Source organism: Octopus bimaculoides, chromosome 1 (assembly GCF_046866305.1).
Source record: "Octopus bimaculoides isolate indiv1 chromosome 1, ASM4686630v1, whole genome shotgun sequence".
Lineage (NCBI taxonomy): Eukaryota > Metazoa > Mollusca > Cephalopoda > Octopoda > Octopodidae > Octopus > Octopus bimaculoides.
The window spans coordinates 65701163-65722714 of NC_142928.1; the positions used below are offsets into that span (position 1 = coordinate 65701163).

At 36.5% G+C, this 21552-nt stretch overlaps 1 protein-coding gene across 3 annotated transcripts; it reads right to left on the minus strand.

Moving 5' to 3' along the window:
• Positions 1 to 472: 472 nt before the first annotated feature.
• LOC106877505 (pseudouridylate synthase TRUB2, mitochondrial) lies at positions 473 to 15743 on the minus strand. 3 transcript variants are annotated; one of them, XM_052967239.2, is made up of 9 exons: positions 15577 to 15743; positions 12685 to 12813; positions 12094 to 12222; positions 10243 to 10323; positions 7566 to 7627; positions 5711 to 5792; positions 4309 to 4381; positions 3295 to 3434; positions 473 to 807 (listed from the first exon to the last, which is right to left on the minus strand). In XM_052967239.2, exons 2-9 carry the CDS (start codon positions 12803 to 12805, stop codon positions 509 to 511), a joined length of 987 nt encoding a protein of 328 aa, XP_052823199.1. In that variant the 5' UTR covers positions 12806 to 12813; positions 15577 to 15743; the 3' UTR covers positions 473 to 508. The 3 variants fall into 3 exon arrangements, with proteins under 3 accessions (XP_052823199.1, XP_014781919.1, XP_014781918.1); XM_014926433.3 differs by having other exon boundaries at positions 15171 to 15743; XM_014926432.3 differs by lacking the exon at positions 15577 to 15743 and adding an exon at positions 15042 to 15179.
• Between the last annotated feature and the right edge of the window lie 5809 nt (positions 15744 to 21552).

Genomic DNA, 21552 nt, shown 5'->3' on the forward strand with positions numbered 1-21552 from the left:
AATAAAACTGAAAATGTCACTTTTAAAAAAAAATTGGGTGTTTTAATTAATTTACGTTACATGTTTCGGGTTTTTTGAAAAACCTTATCAAAAATGAGTATAAAATATGCGAGAAGATCTATCTATCTCTCTCTCACACAAACACTCTCTCTTTCTCCCCATCTCTCTCTCTCACACACAAACACTCCCTCTTTCTCCCTATCTATCTATCTTCACACAAACACCCCCTTTCTCCCAATCTATTTCTCTCTCTCTCTCACACACACACACACACAAACACACACACACTTGACAACCTGTGTTGGTTTGTTTACATCCCCATAAGACAGCCGTTCTGCAAAAGAGACTGATGGAATAAATAGTAGACTTTAAAAAAATAAGTACTTGGGTTGATTTATTCAACTAAAACCCTTCAAAGCAGTGCCACAGTATGGCCGCAATTCAATGACTGATGAAAAGAATATAACACAGATTGAAAAATGTTATAAATATATATATACAAATTTATTTAAGTTTTTACAACATCAGGTTCTGGCAGGTATGAATTGTCGTTTTCTTCTGTAGCTGGATCAACAAGTAATGTTGGAGTAATCAACTTGTCAGGTGTTGTTAATTTTCGACAAATTCTGATGTTTTCTAGTATGTCAGGAATAGTCCAAAACTTCCGAAGCAGAGCATGTTCTAAGGTAAAATAACCATTGCGAATGCAACGTATTTGGGTGCATATGGCACCAGATTTCAACTGTAAGCCAATATTATGTATTAGTGACATCAAATATGTTGTTTTTTCATTCAGGGTATGAATTTCTGAAATAGAAATACAAAAAGCTGGTTAAAGAATTCTTTTGATTGGAAGAAAAAGAATTGTTGTTGTTATTGTTGGAAGCCAAAACAACTAGTTGGCAGAACTGTTAGTATGTCAGACAACATGCTAAGCAACACTTCTTCCATCTTTATGTTCTGAGTTCAAATCCTGCCAAGATTAGTTTGCCTTTCATATTTTCAGAGTTGATGAGATTGAAATAGGTACCACTGAGCATTGGAGTTAATGTAATCAACTAGCCCCCTCTCCCAAATTTCAGGTCTTGTGCCTAAAATAGAAAGGGTTATTGTTGGAAGCCTCTCAAGTCTATGAAGAAATCAGTATGCAATTGCATGATCTACTAGAAATAGCAGTGAAATCTCCCTCAAATTTCACTCTATGGTCTTAAAAAGGAATAAGTATTCAGTAGAACTCAGTCTTGCATATGATATGCCAGAAAGGAGAGGGGAGAATCGTGGTTATAATATACCAAAGGCCAAGACAAACTTTCAAATGTCCAACTAGTTATAAATAAATACCACCACGTAAAATACACCATTTTGAGCGTGGCCATCGCCAGTACCACCTGACTGGCCCTCGTGCCGGTGGCACGTAAAAGCACCCACTACACTCTCGGAGTGGTTGGCGTTAGGAAGGACATCCAGCTGTAGAAACTCTGCCAAATCAGATTGGAGCCTGGTGTCGCCTCCTAGTCCACCAGTTCTCAGTCAAATCGTCCAACCCATGCTAGCATGGAAAGCGGACGTTAAACGACAATGATGATGATGATGATAAAACAACATATCTTGTCAGCTGCATTAATACTGTTAAATTACTGAGTGTTTCATTAGCTTACAAATCTGAGTTCAACTCCTGCAGGAATAGGTAGTAGAGAAACAGGATGTGCTAAGCTGACTTGCTTTGCCGTAGCAATATTTATATATAAAGATGAAATTCTTATGAATTACCTTTAAAACCCAGTTGGTAATGGCATTCACCATCAACGTGTGGAGTCAACAGTTGCAACTGCTTGAAGAATTGATAGCTAAAATCTTGGTGTTGGACTATATCCTTTGCAAAGAGAACTCTAAATAGTGAAGTGCACGAGTTTAAATCTTTACAAAGAGATAGTGTAATTTATCATAAAAGTAGATGATTTGTTGAATGCCTGAATATCTGAGTCATCATCATCATTATCATTTATGCTGGCATGGTAGGACATGTTTAAGAGGAGATGGCAAGGCAAAAGACTGCACTGAGCTCCACTGTCTACTTTAGCATGGTTTCTACAGTTGGATGCCAACCACTTTGCAGAGCATGCTGGGTGCTTTTCACCCAGCACCAGCAAGATCACCTAGTAACTCACAAGGCAAGACCACTCAAGTGAGGGAAAAGTAGTATTGAGGGAAATGGATTTTGCCAGGTAATGTGAGCTATGACAAAGAGACAGAAACAGATGTCTCATTGTGGAGGAGATATATAAAGCTACCCATGTAGTGATGCCTGAAGAAATGGTATTAAAGCAGTAAGTTATCGATAAAAAGAAATAAAGATTTTATCTAATTCTCATACAATATACATGTATATATATATATATACACACACACATAATATCTCATTGTGGAGGAGATATATAAAGCTACCCATGTAGTGATGCCTGAAGAAATGGTATTAAAGCAGTAAGTTATCGATAAAAAGAAATAAAGATTTTATCTAATTCTCATACAATATACATGTATATATATATATATATACACACACACATAATATCTCATTGTGGAGGAGATATATAAAGCTACCCATGTAGTGATGCCTGAAGAAATGGTATTAAAGCAGTAAGTTATCGATAAAAAGAAATAAAGATTTTATCTAATTCTCATACAATATACATGTATATATATATATATATATATATATATATATATATATATATATATACACACACATAATAATAACAAGGGATTGGCAAAACACCTCACTAGGTACTGAAAATAGACGCCAAATGGCACTAAAACCACCTTAAAAACTCTAAGAACACAGGTTGTAGTCAAGCAAAAGAAGGATAATAAATTAAACTTTTGGTTAATTGCATATAAGATCTCATTTCAAGCTAAAGGTAAAAAAATATACCTACTGCTATCATCAGCGTTGATGATAAAGGTATTTTTTACCTTTAGTTTGAAATGAGATCTTATACGCGATTAACCAAAAGTTTAATTTATTATCTTTCTTTTGCTTGACTATAACCTGTGTTCTTAGAGTTTTTAAGGTGGTTTTAGCGCCATTTGTCATCTTTTTTCAGCGCGTGGTGAAGCGTTTTGCCAATCTCTGTTATAATTATGTATATAATTATTAATATAATATTTGGAAAATTTACCTATAAGGTTTTTTTATTTTCATGCTAACCTGATAAAATCATAAATGGTTTTATCCTTTGTTACATAATTTATGTGTGTGTGTGTGTGTGTGTGTATATGGAACATATGACTTACCTAAAGTGAAATCTGGAGGTTGGAAATCAATACATTTGATTCCATAAAGAATTGTAGGAGTATATTCTTGTGTTGGTCGCACTAATCCTTTCGATGCTAGCTCATAAGCTTCTTGGCTCTGTAAATCTACTTTTGCATATCTGGAATTAGTAAGAAAGATAACAGGTTTGATTAACAAATATGACTATTTCACTTGGCCTTCTAAGATATTTGAGTATGGCTTGAAATGACAACTTTCACTAAACTAATCCTGACCCACCTGAACAGAGATCAATAGCAAAAAAAAAAAAAAATTTATCATTTTATATTGAAAGCATGTTCTCAGCCAACCTCTGAAAATAAACAAAAATTAAAAGTTTCATGGAAAAATAGGTGTTAAATTAACAATATCCGTTTTGTGACAATTCAAATCAATGAGAGTGCCTCTATATAACTACTCAGCTTATAAAGAATAAGTCAAATTTCTTTCAATTTCAATCCTACTATCATAAAAAAAAAAAAAAATGGCTGGTCACAGCCGGAATGCCTTTGATTACAGGTCATTACAGTTAGGATTGACACAGGACTAAAATGTCTATCTTTTTTGTAAGTTTTGGTTACAAAAATTCGGTTTGCATGCCAGAAAATACAGCATTTTTAACTATAATATACTGTATCAGGTGACATAAGTACAGGGAATTTAATCTGGGAAGCTATCATTTCTGCTACTCCTCTCTCCAGACATTCTCTCAAAAACAATGGGAAAATACCAGTGAGTTTCGGGTTTTAGATGATTTTAAGACATGACTTCAAAATCTATTATACTAAAGTATTTGTGTTGCATAGTCAAGGCAAATTAATTGGATTGACTCGGTTTCTATAGTGGGAAAATATGTTCCATTTGTACCTCACAGCTAAGTAGCAATGAGAAAGTGTAACAAATACGGAGAATAAATGCACAAGCAATGCCAAAAACAAAAAGCATCTGAGAGATAAAATTAAAATGGAAAAATGGATGGCAAATAGGAAACTTACATAAACATCTGCCTCTGATGTTGAGCTTGAGCTGCAGCACAAACTTTGTCCAACATTGACCTCTTTATATGATCTGAAACAAAAATATATGTACATGTGTATTTCTCTTTCTCTCTCTCTACCACACATATACATACACACACATATAGATATCATCATCGTCGTCGTCATCGTTAGCTTTCCATGCTGGCATAGGTTGGACGGCTTGACTGAGGACTGGCAAACCAGAAGGCTGCACAAGGCTCCAATCTGATCTGGTAAAGTTTCTACAGCTGGCAGGTAGGTAGGTAGGTAGGTAGGTGGATTGAGTGATATAGATGTGTATGTGGATCATCTTGACAAAGAGTAACTTACGTTGCAACGTGCAGAGTTCCATGTCTAGCTCATACATTCTAATGTTTGCTTGGTTTCTATATCTGGATGTACTTCTTATGATGAACCACTTTACAAAGTATACCGAGTGCATTTTATCATGCTATTGGCATTAGAAGTTGTCCCATGGGAGAAGACTACAGAATCCCTTCTATTCTGTATTAATTTGGATTTGGCCAACAGCCAAGAAATGCAAAAATAAAAATATGAACTCCACCAGCTGTAAAGTGAGGGTGAGCTTTCTAATGATACAAAATTATACACGCAAATTTGATTCTTGTAGGTGGAGATTTAACTCATGTGTTACACTATCTTTGTTACAATTAATTCTGAAGAATTTGGTAAAATAACTTTGTTACTAAAACTGAAATTTTGATGAAGAGTTTTAATTTAGATCATTTTAAAACAGGAAGTTTGTTTCAAAGAATTAGTGCTAGCCTTGGAAAGTTTGGCATCAAAATTTCCTTGAGTGCCTGGAAGTCTTCTCTGTTGCAAACATTTACAGTCTCTGCTCTGAGGATAACTTGATGTACTGTTCCTTACTGTAGCAACCCATGTCCCAAGGTATCTTCTTCTATCCAGGCCTTTAGACCCCTGCAAAAGGGTTACAGGTGGTGTCCCTTTCTCCTCTGACTAAGTCATAAAAAATACAAAAAAATATATATTTTGCCTGGCTAGCGACAAATAACAGTGAAAACTCCCTAAAAATAATCCCTGTCATCTTAAAAAGGACATGTACTGGAGTTCCTTCCAAACAGGTAAAAAGTCAGAATGATCATAGCTGAAATGCTTTGGATTAAATGCCTGCCCTATCAGGACTGACCTGGGGCTAAACGGCAAAACCATCTTCTACATGAGTTAACATTCAATCCAGTAAAAAGCTAGATCAGCCTTGTATTATTAGGTCAGATACAAAGCTTAATTTCTGACCCAAGGTCCTCTGAAGGATATGAAATGTTTTTGTTTTTTGTCATTTCAGTATGTAAAATAAAAAACAAATAAGAAAAATAAAAGGGAAACTGATACATACGATAAGAGATTTTCTGAAGAAGGCGTCCACGTGTTGAAAAGTCTTCAGTGACCTTCCCAAACTGGCCTTTGACATGATATACCTAAATATATATAAAAAGAAAAATACAATAATAGGATAAACTCTTATATAAGAATTTATCATGTAGTTATCGTGAAAAAAATTCATAGGGAAGAATTTATCGTTTTTCCCTAAATCATATTTATCTATTTATATATATATATATATATATATATATATATATATATATATATAAGGGCATAACTATACAAGAAAGCCTCACGTTAACTACCATAATAAACACATTTTTACTGAATGCGAGGAAATGCAGCCTTCAAGGAAGCTAGCCTTTTAAAAAGTTCAGTCTGTTTTTAAAAGGCTAGCTTTATATTTAACTTGAGGCTTTCTTGTATAGTTATGCCCTTATATATATAAATATATATATATATATATATATATATATATATATATATATATAAATAAAAAAAAATACATAAATACATACACAGATTTATACCAGCTTGAGTCAAAAGTTTTTTTCAGATTTACAATGATGATTTTTAGCAACTTGTCTCTCCATGTTATATTATTAATTTGATTAAAATTGAAATGAAGGACAACATTTGCATGATGGTGGTACTTGTTTATAATGGTGCAAGTATGGCTATAATGGCACAGGTGTGGCTACAGGTTAAGAAGCTTGCTTGCCAACGATGTGGTCTTGAGTTCAGTTTCACTGAGTTGTGCCAAGGGCAATAGTCTTCTACTATAGCCCCAGGCGAACCAAAGCCTTGTAAGTGGATTTGGGCTACAGAAACTGAAACAAGTTCATCGTATTTGTGAGTTTATGTGTATGCTTGTCTAGACATCATGTAATGATTGTAAATGAACACCAGCATCATATAAGTGAGGTTTATTCATTTCTAGTCATCATCATCGTCATTTAACGTCTGCTTTCCATGCTTGCATGGGTTGGGTGTTTGACTGAAGGTTGGCAAGCTTGAAGGCTGCACCAGCTCCAATCTGATCTGGCAAAGTTTCTACAGCTGGGTGCCCTTCCTAACGACAACCACTCTGAGAGCGTAATGGGTGCTTTTATCTGCCACCAGCATGAGGGCCAGTCAGGTGGTACTGGTATTGACCACGCTCAAATGGTGCTTTTTACATGCCACCTGCACAGGAGTCAGTCCAGCGGCACTGGCAACAACCACGCTTGAATGGTGTTTTTTATGTACCACCGGTACAAAAGCCAGTCAGGCAACACTGGCAATGATCACGCTTGAATGGTACTTTTTAAGTGCTACTGGCATGGGAGCCAGTCAGAAGCCCTGACAACAATCACACTCGAATGGTGCTTTTTAAGTGTTACTGGCATGGGAACCAGTCAGCGGCCCTGGCAACGCTCATGCTCTATGTTCGAAATTTACTTACTTGTCTGTAAAATACTGACCAATAGTTCACTTGTCAAATTTGATAATCTTAGACAGATAAAAGATTAGTGCAAGGGGTTTTCTTTATAGTAAGAAAGATTTACATGCATGCATATCAGACTCACTCTTTCATTCTTACACAATACATTCTTATACTGCAAACTTCAGGCAAGTTCTCATGTGAAGATTGCAGTTGCATGAAACTCAATTGAGGAGATAAAAATTCAGCTGCAACAAACCAATAACACGTATTGAGTACTCCTCTCTCATTCAGTCAACATAATTCAACATGTTTGTCTGTGTGTTCATTGAAAGGGAAAAAGTGTACTCTTACTATTCAAAGTTTTAAACTGCTTTTCAGTCTAGTTGTTTTAGTGGAGATTCTATACTACACTGTATTGTACAATAAGATATATTATACTTACACGTAGAAATTGACAGCTCTTTAAGACATTAATTGTGTTAATGCCTTTCTGAATTCCTATAACTGGAAAGAGGAAAAAATTAAATTGTAATATATGTTAACATAGAAAAACAACTAGTTTGTTATGTCCAGAGGATGTAGCTAGCAAAGTGAAAGTTAGTAATAAGTTCAGTGAGGAATCTAGCATGCAGTTAGCATCCAGCAAGGCTTGGTTCTCAGTCTCCTTTACTCTATTATTGTCCACCAGGCCAGGAGATAGATGCTTAAGACTGACTACCCACAGTAAGTCCTGTGTGCCAATATCCTAGTTCTTACAGCCGAATCTGGTGAAGTAGCTTTTTAAAAATTCCAAATTCAGGCATGGGTGAGGCTATGTAGTAAGAAGTTTGCTTCTTAACCACAGGATTCCGAGTTCAGTCTTACTGACCTTGAGCAAATGTTTTCTGCTATAACCTCAGGCTAATCAAAGCATTGTGTGTAGATTTAGTAAATGGAAACTGAAAGAAGCCCATTGTATATATACATACATATATGTATCGATGTGTTTCTTTGAGTCTGTGTTTGTCTTCCACCACTGTTTGACAACCAGTTTTGGTGTGTTCATGTAACTGTAACTTAACAGTTCGGCAAAAGAGACTGACAGAATAAGTACCAGGCTTAAAAAATAAGTACTGGGGCCAATTCACTCAACTAAAAATTCTTCAAGGCAGTGCTCCAGCATGGCTGCAGTCTAATGACTGAAACAAGTAAAAGAATAAAAGATAACAGATCCGGAAGCAAAAGCTTGAATTAAAAGACCATAAAGTAATCTTAGCAAAGACCAAAGTTTTAGCAGGAACCAGTCACTGGTCATGCTCTGAATGCAAACAAGGAATAGGTAGAAATTCTATACGATGTACCCAGTGTGAACAATGGATAGAAAAAGGGTTTAGTGCAAACATAGGCAGATCGACATGGAAAGTTGACATCTTATGTGGAAAGACACAGGAATAGTGTGTGAGATAAATTCTTTCAAATGCTTGAAAGGCTAAGTAGAAGTAGTGGACGGTTTGAACTAATTAACAATGAAGATGGGGTTTCGAATTCATGACAACAAGAGAAAGAACAGAGTAGAAAAAGTTGAGGAAGTTGTTATCTCTCTCAGCGAATGGTAGATTCTATGATGCTTGTTTACAAAGCACAATGATATTACAGAGGATAGCAGGCTTGATCCTTGACTGTAGATCTGTGAAGACAGGAAGGAAATGAAACAAAGCATGCTCCACTGGATGTGTAACGTTAGTGTAAATCAAAAATGGAACACAAACAAGTTGAACAAAAGAACTAAATATAAGCGCAGGCATGGCTGTGTGGTAAGAAGCTTGTTTCCCAACCACATGGTTCCAGGTTCAGTCTCACTGCATGGCACCTTGGTCAAGTGTCTTCTACTGTAGCCTCTGGCCAACCAAAGTCTTGTGAGTGGATTTGGTAGACGGAAACTGAAAGAGGCCCATTGTATATATGTATATATTTATGTGTGTGTTTTTGTGTCTATGTTTGTCACTCCACCCCATCGCTTGACAACCAATGTTGCCATATTTACATACCTGTAACTTAGTGTTTCAGCAAAAGAGATTGATAGAATAAATACTAGGCTTACAAAGAATAAGTCCTAAGGTTGATTTTTTTTTTTTACTAAAAACCCTTTAAGGTGGTACTCCAGCATGTCCACAGTCAAATGACTGAAACAAGTAAAAGAATGAAAGAATAAGAGGAATTGGTCGTAGTATGCAGGAGAGAAAGACTGTGCCAGGAAGGACATATTACACTTAAAGAAGACATCGGTTGTATAAAGAGCTGAGCATACAAGCAGACAGAACCTGCATGAGAGATAAACTAAGGAACATATGGGAAGGAGTGGTGAAGTCTAATCTCAAGACACTAAACCTCACAAAGGAGATGTTAAAAAAATCACAACAAATGGCAAAATACTGAGCTATAGAAGACCTTCTATATTTTTTTCTATCAGCTGCTTGTTCTAGCTCTCTTCCTACCCAGTAAAGTGGGAAAGAAAGGGATGAATGAACAGAGACAACACAAGGAAAAGTGAACTCTCTTTGGTCTTGCCAAAGACAAGATAGCTCTCTGATGTAGGTGAACTAGCAAACGGAGGCTATGTTGGAGAGAGTGTACCTATCAGACTCAGAGTTACATGTGAAGAGGTTCGACCTCTTCTCCACACCAAAACAAAATTTAAAAAACAAAACTGGTATGTGATCTTGGTGACATTTCATTTTGTATTCCCTCTATTCAACTCTGTATACCCACCTAGAAGAACTGTGACTCCTCTGCTGTTCAGAAGATAGCCAGTTAGAAAGATAAATCACTCAGAATAAACCCGTTATACTGTGAAGAGAAAGTATTGTAATATTTGCAGAAGAGAGACACGGCTCAGAGTTCTACATATAAAGGCAGCCTTTCCAGAACAGCATCTCTGAAGCAAAACTGAGAAGACATTTTGTCTTATTAGAGATCTTTGATGTCAGTGCTGCAATAAATATATCTTATCCATCCTGTTAATGGTTGATGATAGAAAAGGTAGAGTCAATTAATTATGCAGCACACTAGATCAGTTTGAAAGTTAAAATTAAAAATAAAAAAAAATAAAAATAAATCAGAAAATAGATATTTTAATTTACCTGTTACTCCTGAAGAATATCTTCCCAAACCATTACAGTATTTTAAAGGTATATCTGATTTGATGTATCTTGGACCCAAAACTGAAAATAAATTTATACATGTATCATTAAAATCTCATCACTATGCCACTTAACAAGCAGTGAAAGGACAGTATTAAGTTCCTGGCAAACGATTTGTAAAGTAAGTATGATTCCTGGTTGAGTCATTTCATTTCTCTTGCAATTCATGATTGTGATTTGTGGACGGTAAACCCTTTAGCATTTAAATCAGCCAAAGCAACATCCGAACGTGGTCAATGCCAGGTGTGCCTGACTGGCTCTCGAGCTGGTGACACATAAAAAGCACCAACCGAATGTGGCCAATTCCAGTACCCCCAGACTGGCTCCCGTGCAGGTGGCACGCAAAAAGCACCATCCGAACATGACCAATACCAGGTCAGCCTGACTGACTCCCATGCCAGTGGCATAAAAGCACCAACCGAACGTGGCCAATGCCAGTAACCCCAGACTGGCTCCCATGCCAGTGGCATAAAAGCACCAACCGAACGTGGCCAATGCCAGTAACCCCAGACTGGCTCCCATGCCAGTGGCACGTAAAAAGCACCATCTGAACGTAATCGTTGCCAGGCCTACCTGACTGGCTCCTGTGCCGGCAGCACATAAAAAGCACTCACTACACTCTCAGAGTGGTTGATGTTAGGAAGGGCATCCAGCTGTAGAAACATTGCCAGATCAGATTGGAGCCTGGTGCAGCTGCTGGTTCTCCAGACCGCAGTCAAAACTGTCCAACCCATGCCAGCATGGAAAACGGACGTTAAGCGATGATGATGATGATGATGATATCTAACCTTAGTATTCTACTTGTTTTATGTTCAAATTAGCTATATCCAGCCTCTCACACCTACCCTGTTATTATGAAAATAAACAATCACATCTGTGAAATCTCAAAACCACAAGATAATACATGATTTATTTAAAACAATATGAAAAAATAAGCATTACATTTGACAGAGTAATTTGAAACTCAAGGGTTAATAATCAGGCGATATATGGACTCTGCCAGGTTAATTTGACTAAATTCATAAAGCTTTTAGAAGTGAACAGATCATTGGTAACAGATTAGAAGGTTTGCTAAAGCATTTGACACAATACCATCAGTATTTGTTCTGGTTCTTTACATGCTGAGTTCACATCCTACTGAGGTTAACTTTGGGTGAATCCTTTGGATCAATGGCCAAGTGGGATTTGGGGTTCAAGAAAATAAAGTACCAGCCTTGAATGACAGTTTGGCAGAATTGTTACAAGTGTTCACAAAATGTTTTGGGAGATTTATTTCAGCCCTTTACATATCTGAAGTGAAGCCAACAAGACGGTGATTATCTGTAAAAAATAACTGCAACGGAAAATCATCCTTGTATTCTCCCATGGCAAATTAACAGAGTCAACTCCCTGTACTCTGAGTTCAAATCCTGCTAAAGTCAACTTTGTCTTTCATTCTTTCAATGTCAATACAAAAGTTCCACCAGCCCAAGGTGGTAGATTGGTAAAAAAAAAAACAGGTATATGGTTATATCATATACCTGTCTTCCATCATATATGTAGTCAATCAGGAATGACCTGAGATTAAACAACAACAACAACAACCAAAACTAGACTGAGGTATTGCATTACCAATACAACTGAAGTAGACTAACTGGTTACAGCTCCCAAAACTAAACCCAGGTTGAAGACATAGATCACCTTAACTTGATATTTTTCCCTATAGTAGTTAGGACAGCTATAAGATAATTTTCTTTTCTTTTAAACATAAATTTTAAAAAATATAAACAAATATTTAACATGATGACTTACCAAGTCTGTGATCTGTGAGATCAGTCAGACCAACAGGTTCTGTTCCAGTAGCTGGTAAAGTGGATCCAGTTTCAAAAGAAATTTCTTGCTTTTTCATCTCATGCTTATAACAAGGTAATTCATTTAGAGCTGAAAAGTGGAGAAAAATAACACATATATAATGCATTCACATATACACACGACATATATATATATATATACATACCTGAGTAAGCACATAAATGTGAAACAAGGTGGGAAAAAAATAGTACTCAAATACTGGAGGCAAAGTAATATGCTTTATTGTTAATGCTGCAAAAACATCACAAAAACATCACAAAAGACTGCAACTCAGAGCTTCATGTTCCCATTCATTGGGCAGTTGTGATCAAGAATGGAATCTTGATTACAACAGCCTAATGAACAGGAACAGGAAATTCTGAGTAGCAGTTTTTTGTGATATCTTTGTTTTTGCAGCTTTAATAATAAAGTATACACACACACACCCACACATATCCAAAACACAAACCATATGTATACATATACTCAGTGAAATGATGAAATATTTTTTCAAATTCAGATTTAAGAAATGAAAAAAGAAACATCACTCACCGTTAGAAATATTAAATTTGAGGGTATCAAATAATCTCTGCATTGAAACATCTTCAGGTTTATAAATACAGAATACTCCATGAAGTCTTCGGTATACAGAAGGTGACCAGTCTAACTTCATTTCTTCTTCTGCAAAAGATAAATTTTATTGGTTAGGTTTTATAATTCTAGCAGTAAATTAAATGATTCACCCACTTTGGAACTAGAGGTGAAGCTAATGTTTTTGTTCTTCACAAGTATACTGGATTGGTTGCACTGATGATACTATACAATGAAACACTACATTGTATTCAGGAAGAAGGCTATGCTTCTGATTAACAAAGATTTATTTACCAACATGCTTCAACAACTAACTTATAAAACATAACAATGATGCTTCTCTTTCTTCCTTACCACAATAGCTTGGACAATATGCATTACAGTATCTGTTCTGGCTTTGGCATTCTCAGTTTGAATCCCACCATGACCGGTATCACCTTTCACCATTCTCAGGGTTATAGATAAAGTACCAGCATAGACCAGTGGACTGGCACAACTGTTACAGCATCAGAAGGGAAGCTGTGTAGCATTTCTTCTGAGTCCAAGCCAATCTGTAGCCTACTTGGTTGATAAACTTAATCCACCACCACCTGGTCCTTGGGGCTTTAGTATAGTGTATTCCATGATAAGTATTCAGGTAAGGTCATTGGTTTGAAGATTCCTTTCTCTTTCTCCTTTCACCAGTCTCAGAAACCCTGAAAATGTCATGGGCATAGCTTTTCCTCCTGACTCAGCATTTAAGTAAAATGCACCCTCTGCTCATGCCCATGTGTGTCTACTTCTTCTGTCATTTATATTGTTATACCCTACACTAAACACTATAGTTATTCCTTCTTCCCTAGAACTGCTACATTTTGGAATTATCTCCGTCTTAGCCAATTTTCTTCCTCAAGATATCAATCTTTCTGTTTCTTTCAGCCATTTTTCATTCACCACTTGATGAAACCTCAAGCATGTCTTTGCTGGTTTATACATACTGGTTGTATGACAGGCCTACTTGCCCATGCTGGCTAATTGCAGATTGGACAGATTGCTCCTGTGGTCAGACAATTATCCCTACCTATCAATACCTAGACAGTATTTAAACTCTTGATGAGAACTAAGTTCTAGGAAGTCAATTTCAGGACCCACACATCAGTATTTCATTCCACCTCACTTAGATTTTCCAATGCCCTTGACAAATGAAAGAGTATGACAACCACTATCATTCTGCCTTCTGGTTTTAGCTGCTGATAAGGTTACCCATAAACAAATGGTATATTTGGTGAAATAAAAGTAAAGAAGTATATAATTCACTAGTGTCAGTACTATTGCTCTATCAAGGACTAAGTCTTTGCCCCCACCACCTCCAGAAAAATGAAGCAAAGCCTTAAATCTAACATCAGTTCATTTGAATCTAAATGAGAATAGTGATCTTTGAACTTACATTGTCATCATAAACTAATAACAAAATTTATTTTCAAGTGGATTGGGATGAAACAGCAAATAAAAGAAGGCAGTGTCAAACAAACATGTTGAATTCAGAGAAGTCTTCATGAACTAAAAATGGTGATTTGGCACAATAGTTACAATGTCAGACGAAATGCTTTCTGATATTTAGTTTGTTCTTTTATGTTCTGGATCCAACTTCGTTTTTTTTTTTTTTTTTTTTTCATCCTTCCAGAGTCGATAATATAATGTATTAGTCAAGTAGTACTAGTGACATTTAATATTCCTATAATGCATCCTAGATGTGATAGCAATTATAAAAGATGATAGAAGTATGGAAAAGGAAGAATCCGACAAGTAGGGCTATGTACTTCAGGAGAGGTAACAGCTGACATTTCTGGCTGGGTCTATTTTCGAATAAAATAAATACAAAAAAAAAAAAAAAAAGAGAGCGGATTAAGTTTGTTGGGTCTTCACACTCGTTATATATAAAGAACTTGCTTTTGTTGATTAGCACCAGATGAAACCTGATCAAGCAGATTTTTGATCAAAGCTGTTCCAATTATACCAATTATATCTTATTTGTAGACATTATATCTATAACTACATTATTCAAAGTATCCTTGTTTTAAAGATGGTAGAGTGATTCGAGGGAAGTTTACTATTTCAATGAAGGTCAAGCGACAACGAAGAGGCTCCCTCGTTAAATATAGGATATTCTAGAAGTGACTAACAGAGACAAATTGAAGAATTTTTGGTGTTTATATAGTTTAGTTATAAATGTAGTGAATTTACAGGATACATGCACATAAAAGTACACAGTTTACCAGATCTGCGTATTCAATATTATATCTTAACTGCAAATAGCAATAAAATGCAAATATACTCACAAATTTTACTACAATAAGTATGTAAAAAGGAAACAGGATTCATGTGATCCCTATCGTGATAAATATATACGTAAGTAACAATTCATGAATAAAATTTTGAATAAAGATACAGTTCGAAGCATTAGTTACCTGTAATAAACAATATTTTGGTCAACACATGAGTGCTTAGTGTTCGAAAAATAGGATTGGTATTTCAACGAAAATAGTATTTGTAAAATAAAATGAAAACTATTAAAATCCGAAGGTACTGATCATTTTGTTGACTTCCAAAAGTATTGATTAATTCTAAAGTTTAACTTTTTTTTTTACATGTTTTAAAAAATAGAGAAAATTTATATTTATTTGTATAGTATGATAAACGAAAAGTCGTAATTCCATACTGAATCCTAATTTTATATAAATCCATCGTTTCTATCCAGTAAACATTAGTGGCAACCGTAGATCGCACTTTGCCGATTTCTTAGCAATAGATTTATAAATATTTAATGGATATTTATTTAAAGTTGTACGTATTTTTCTTAAACTTATCACTTACAAATTTCGGCACTATCATGCTATTAGCTGTCAGAAGTGAAAGTGCTCACTGCTAGTGAAGTATCTGTCTGTCTGTCTGCCTGTTGCTGGCCTGTCGATTCTTTGGCTACTGACAGTTAATACCATGACTGGCCGGAGCGAGCTATATGTCTGTCTGTCTGTCTCTCTCTCTATCTATTACTCGAAAGTTCGCGCGTCCGCGCTAGCTAGTCGTGAGTGGTCGATCCTATTATTTTTAAACTTCAAACTTCATTTGTTTTCTACTTTGATAAATTCTCTCTGTTGAAAATTATATTTTTATATTTTAAATAATTTGCAATTTCAGGAAATATGTTTTTATATTAAATTTGTGTTTTCTACTCACGACTAGCTAGCGCGGACGCGCGAACTTTCGAGTAATAGATAGATAGATAGAGAGACAGACAGACATATAGCTCGCTCCGGCCAGTCATGGTATTAGCTGTCAGTAGCCAAAGAATCGACAGGCCAGCAACAGGCAGACAGACAGACAGATACTTCACTAGCAGTGAGCACTTTCACTTCTGACAGCTAATAGCATGATAGTGCCCAAATTTCTAGGTTTTGAACCGTTTCCATTTAATATCAAATATATATAACTCTTTACCAAAAGCAGTTCGGAAACGAAACCCAAATACACTGAAAGGCGGTGTCCCAGCATGGACAGTAAACAAAATGCATATTACTTTTAACTTTGTGTCTCTGTGTGTGTTATTGCAGTACTGGAGGCCCAGGAAATCCTAAAGCACGTTTCTGATGGTCCCATTGGTTGTGATATGCAGCATATCTTTGTCATCTAAACCTGACGAAGCCCATTTCTCTCCAAATGTAACTACAGCCGAGGAAAAAGAAATCTCGACTGGTTCTTTATTTATCGACCACTAAGGGATGAAAGCAAAGTTGACCTCGTTGGGATTTGGACTTCGAGCGCAGAAAATCAGAACGCATATTCATAAGATATTGTATCCGATCTGATGCTTCTAACTGTCAGTTCACGCGCACAAGGGACCGTCGCTACCAGAGATAATAGATTCATAAAAATGATCAATAATGTAATCATGGATCATAATGTGAAACTAATTTTTCAGTCCCCTGATCTACAGTTGCCATAAAATTACCTTGAACATCTGATAGCTAGTTATATTGTGATATGGTGCTACTAAACAGATGGTATGTTAACGGAAGAGTGAGAAAAATAAGGGGCAAGTGACATTTCATCAAAACAAATCATATAAAATCTATTGCCAACGTAAGGTGGCAGTCTTGCGTTGGACCATGTTACTACCTTTTAACCCCAGGAAATCATTTTTTCCAGCTGGTTATCGACACACAATCTGTGTCTGAAATAGCTAGTTTTAAATCTCTAAATGAGATCTAAGTAGTAACTATACTTCGTAGTAAAATCTATTTGTCAAGGTAGTAACATAGTCCTGCGTAGGACTGACACCTTCCGTTGGCAAATAGATTTTACTATGAAGTATAGTTACTATTTAGGTCTCATTCAGAGATTTAAAACTAGCTGTTTTACTCATTAAGTCATATATATTTGGTTTGCAAGGTTTTTCATGTGAACGTATACAATAAAATTATATATATGTGTGTGTGTGTGTGTCCTCTTTCAGAGTCCCGGAAAGGAGATACGTGACTTTGCTAGCCAGCCATGCCTGGCAATTACAAGACGAAGAGATTCCATACTCGATCGCATGGAAAATACTCGAGAACCCAGGCAACTACATAAAGGGACGAAACGGTGCAAGTTATGCATTGCCGAACGTACAAGGATCCTTAAAGATTCGCTCGTACCAGGGACTATCCTGAACTCTAGGACGGAGATTTTAGAAAATTTCTGCTAACCTTTTGGAATCCGCATAGCGACACCACAACCGGAGACCAACAGCCAAGGCCGAAGGGAGTCGTTTACCTTCGTGGTGCTTTGGTGACTGCAAGGTGGCAGCGCAGCCGATGATCGATGGACAATGGCGAAGGGAGAAATCACCTCGGGTTTTACTCTTAAAAAACGAGGTTTTTTTCCCCCACCCACATTTTAAGGAGATTAGGCCAGCAGTGTTTGTAGGGTTTGAAGATACGCCGTAAGGTTAAACCCTTTATGAGCGAGAAACCCAGGGTAACCCCATAAACCGGCCTACCCCACTATTATATATATATATATATCATTTGCATTTACATCTCTCTCGGAGCCTATTAGTTATATGTGATTTATTCTTTCTGTTTCGCTTTCAAACGCCCGTCTAGTATACACTATCCGTTGTGAAAAGTTGCATGCTTATAAATTCATCTGAAATATATTCGCTGAAGCAAATTTTCTTGATAATAACTCCTTTCTGGTAGTGTCATCAGAGACCATAAGAGTAGGATTCAGCCGTTATGTTGGTCTGGGGCCCAGGGAGTTAAGGGGGACTCAGGGATCCAAGAATAGGCACTGGAAATTTCTGGTTTGTAGGAGGACTAAAGCCCCACTACCAGCAGGTGGTGCTCAAAAGCAATCTCGTTTCGCCTTGAAAAATTTATCCCAGACTCACAAGATATAATATGATTTCTACTGATCAGATTACCTTTCATCTACCACAGATAAATCAAATAGTTTACAGTACTAAATTTTTAACTGTAAATGATTTTATGAAACACATTTGCTGCTAGCAATAGTTATATTTAGTATAAAACTGTCGGAGCTCTGAAACAGTTAACCTTCATGAAGTGATATAGGATCCAGGAGATATGGACCATTGTGCTGTATGTGAGTATATGGTAGAAGCACTTGTCATTAGGCTGTGGGCAACGACTTGATAAATAAATAGACGGTAGTAGATTGGTAAAGATTACCGTGTGGAGTGCGTCTAAAAGGGATGCATAGAGGAGACGACACTAAGAAATAAAGAACTATGAACGAGAAAATGTTCAAAAGAGACAACTAGGATGAAATTGAATAACTTTGTTTTATAAAAAAACTTTCGTGTCTGTCTCATTGACAATTACGACTAAAAGATTGCAATGTTTGATTAGTGAATTAATTAAAGCTGTAACTAGTTTGTTTCCCAATGATTTTCCGGAAAAAAAAAAAAAAGACGCTTTCGAAGGTGTTGAGTTCAATTATCTTCATAAAAATTTTAAAATAAATTGTTTTCAGCACTAAGCAACATTAAGCAAAATCTTCATTTTTTTTTTTTTTTAACAACATAATCGTAATCTAAACCATCTAAAATGTATCACTGGAAAAAATTCCATTGAAAATTATAATACATTTCAAAGAAAGTTATGGGGAAACGTAGTTGGGTGGATGCACATTTCTGTAGTTAAACCCAATACAGAGCTCGGAAAAGAGTGAAGGAAAAGAAACGAAAATAAAGTAAGAAAAAGTTATCAATATGCAAGCAGATCAGAGTGAAACACAAAAGGACAAAAGCCATAAGGAAGAAAGGATGCATAGGCATGTCAGGAGTAGTGTTGGCAAATTTCTAGAAGCATTGAATATTTGAAGAATCTGTTTTTCTAGCAGCTAAAATAGCATTCATGTATCTCAATATATGACTGTAGACCTCATACTTCTGACATGCTTTTACTTAACATATATAATGAACATTTTTGTCTACAGCTCTCCGGTGCAAACAAAATATAAGAGAAACTTTCATACGAGTCAAAACCTTATATTGTCAGTTACACGGGGAGTTAATTCCCTTATATGGTAGAAGTTATTTCCCTTTTATTTACAATTTAGTTTCACTGTTAGTTTGAGTGCAAAGGCACTGTGGACAGTAATTAATGCATTATATAAGTATCACATACATACATTGTTATGTATGTAAATTCAAATCTGTAAAAAATTTCTTCCCGATTTGTTTGATTTTTCGACTAAACTTTACTAAGGAGTAAAACGATTGATTTAACCATAACTGCATCTGTAAACCAATTAACTAAATACATTGAACACTTGTAAACAATTGTCATATTTGTACATTCTCACCTTGAATAGAAAAATATCCCTCTTTTTCCCGCTTATCAAGTCTGTGGTGAAGGCACGTGACTTAATGATTAGTATATTCGACTCACAATCGTATGGTCACGAATTTGATTCCCAGTGGAGCAAGACACTTCTATTTCCTGTTGTTCCAATCCACTCAGCTGATGAAAATGAGTAATCCTGTGTCAGACGGGCGTCTCGTCCATGTTACGGAAACCGGGAAACCTGTCCTTATGAATCCAAAGGGCTCGAAAAGGATGTTTTATCCTTATTTATCCAGTCCACTCAGCTGACAAAAATCAGTTGTACTGGGTCGACCGTGTCACATTCGGTGTGTCACGCTGAATCTCAGAAAATTACGTTAAGGGTATGCTAGTCTGTGGAGTTCTCAGTCGCTTGCACGTTAATTTCACGAGCAGGCTGTCCCGTTGATTGAATCAACTGGAACACTCATTGTCATAACCGACGAGGTGCCCAGTCTATTTATTGTTGCACATGCAAACTATACAAATATGACAGCAGTTTGCGACTGACCCATGTACCTAATTAACTTTAATTAGTTTACGAATGTAGTTTCTGTTTAAATCTATGAATTTGTCCATAGTAAAATTTAGTATATTTATATCAGGTCGCTCATTAGTGCTTCAAGTAAAAAATAGTCAATCTGGTACGACCTGTTGCATGGTGGAGTTGACAGCGACCAGACTAGCTCCCCAACCTGGCTTGCTTGGTGAGGAAGGTAACTGGAAACAAGACTTATCAAAAGGGGTGTTGGACACGATGTAAAATCAAAGACTATCGAACAAGAACACAGGGACTTGGAAATTCTGAGTCAAAGTTCGGCATGCTGTAAAGACCACTAGGAGTGAAGCACCCTTTTGTTAAAGCATGTTTCGTGGCTACACCGGCAATATAACTGAGCAGGTGTTTTAGGTTCAGCATTCTTGGAAGGCAGCCAAGCTGGGAGAAGAATGAAGCATAAACCCTTGCTGGATGTGAATCCCTGATTGAGTCACTGAAGAGTAAACTGTGGTGGAAAATTGGATTTGAAAGGAACCTGTTCATTTTGAAGAGAGCATGAAGACACAATAGATGGATTGAATCTGAGTCACTTTCCACCTACACATGCACACACAACCTTCAACTATGAGGATGAGAATATTCATTCATACAAAGTTTAATATAGATGTAACGGTTTGAAGTTAGTTAGTCGGAGATTACCAACTGTAACGATAAGTATTATTTACCAATTGTAACGATAAGTATTATTTACCAATTGTACTGGTTATAAGATGAACGATGAAGATGATCAACATTTTTATAGAAATATTTATTTACCGTTACTTTATATGTTGCCATACCACGACGGGTAGGTCAGTGTAATCGTATAACACAGTTCTTAAAAAATGCAAGGCAAAGAAAGTTAATTTTGGCCTGTATAGGTGTGTACACATTCTTGTAATAGTAAACCGAATAAAAAAGACAGGGTAAGGTTACCGAGTAAAGAGATGAGAGCTAGTGATAGTTATAGCCTCGAGGGAAGTTGTGTCTCATAGTTGGCTGGTTGTAAACTTCTCTCTCCCTTTGGTCGTGTTGTCTTTTAGGTGGCTGACTGCTTGTGACTATATCTGTAGATGTCCATTCCCTAACTTGTCACGAGTTGCTTCGCTCTGTTGTCGCCAAGTGACCACTGAACTTTTGGCTTGGGGTCTCCTGTTTTTATAGCTATCTAGAAGGATAGTGAGTGCAAAGGATTTAGCTGGCGGTCTTGTTATCTCTATTCTAGATTTGATGGAGTAGAAGAGGTCAGAAAGGGTCAAGTGGTGGAGACACCGCTTCGGCCTAGCTAAAGGCGTCTGGGACGATCAAAACCATTGTTCCACCGCGGGAAAAGTTCTGACGCAGTATTAATTCAAATTTGGGTATAGTGGATCGAATCCACTTCACGCCTGCAAGATTCGTATACAGATATAAAATTTTCTT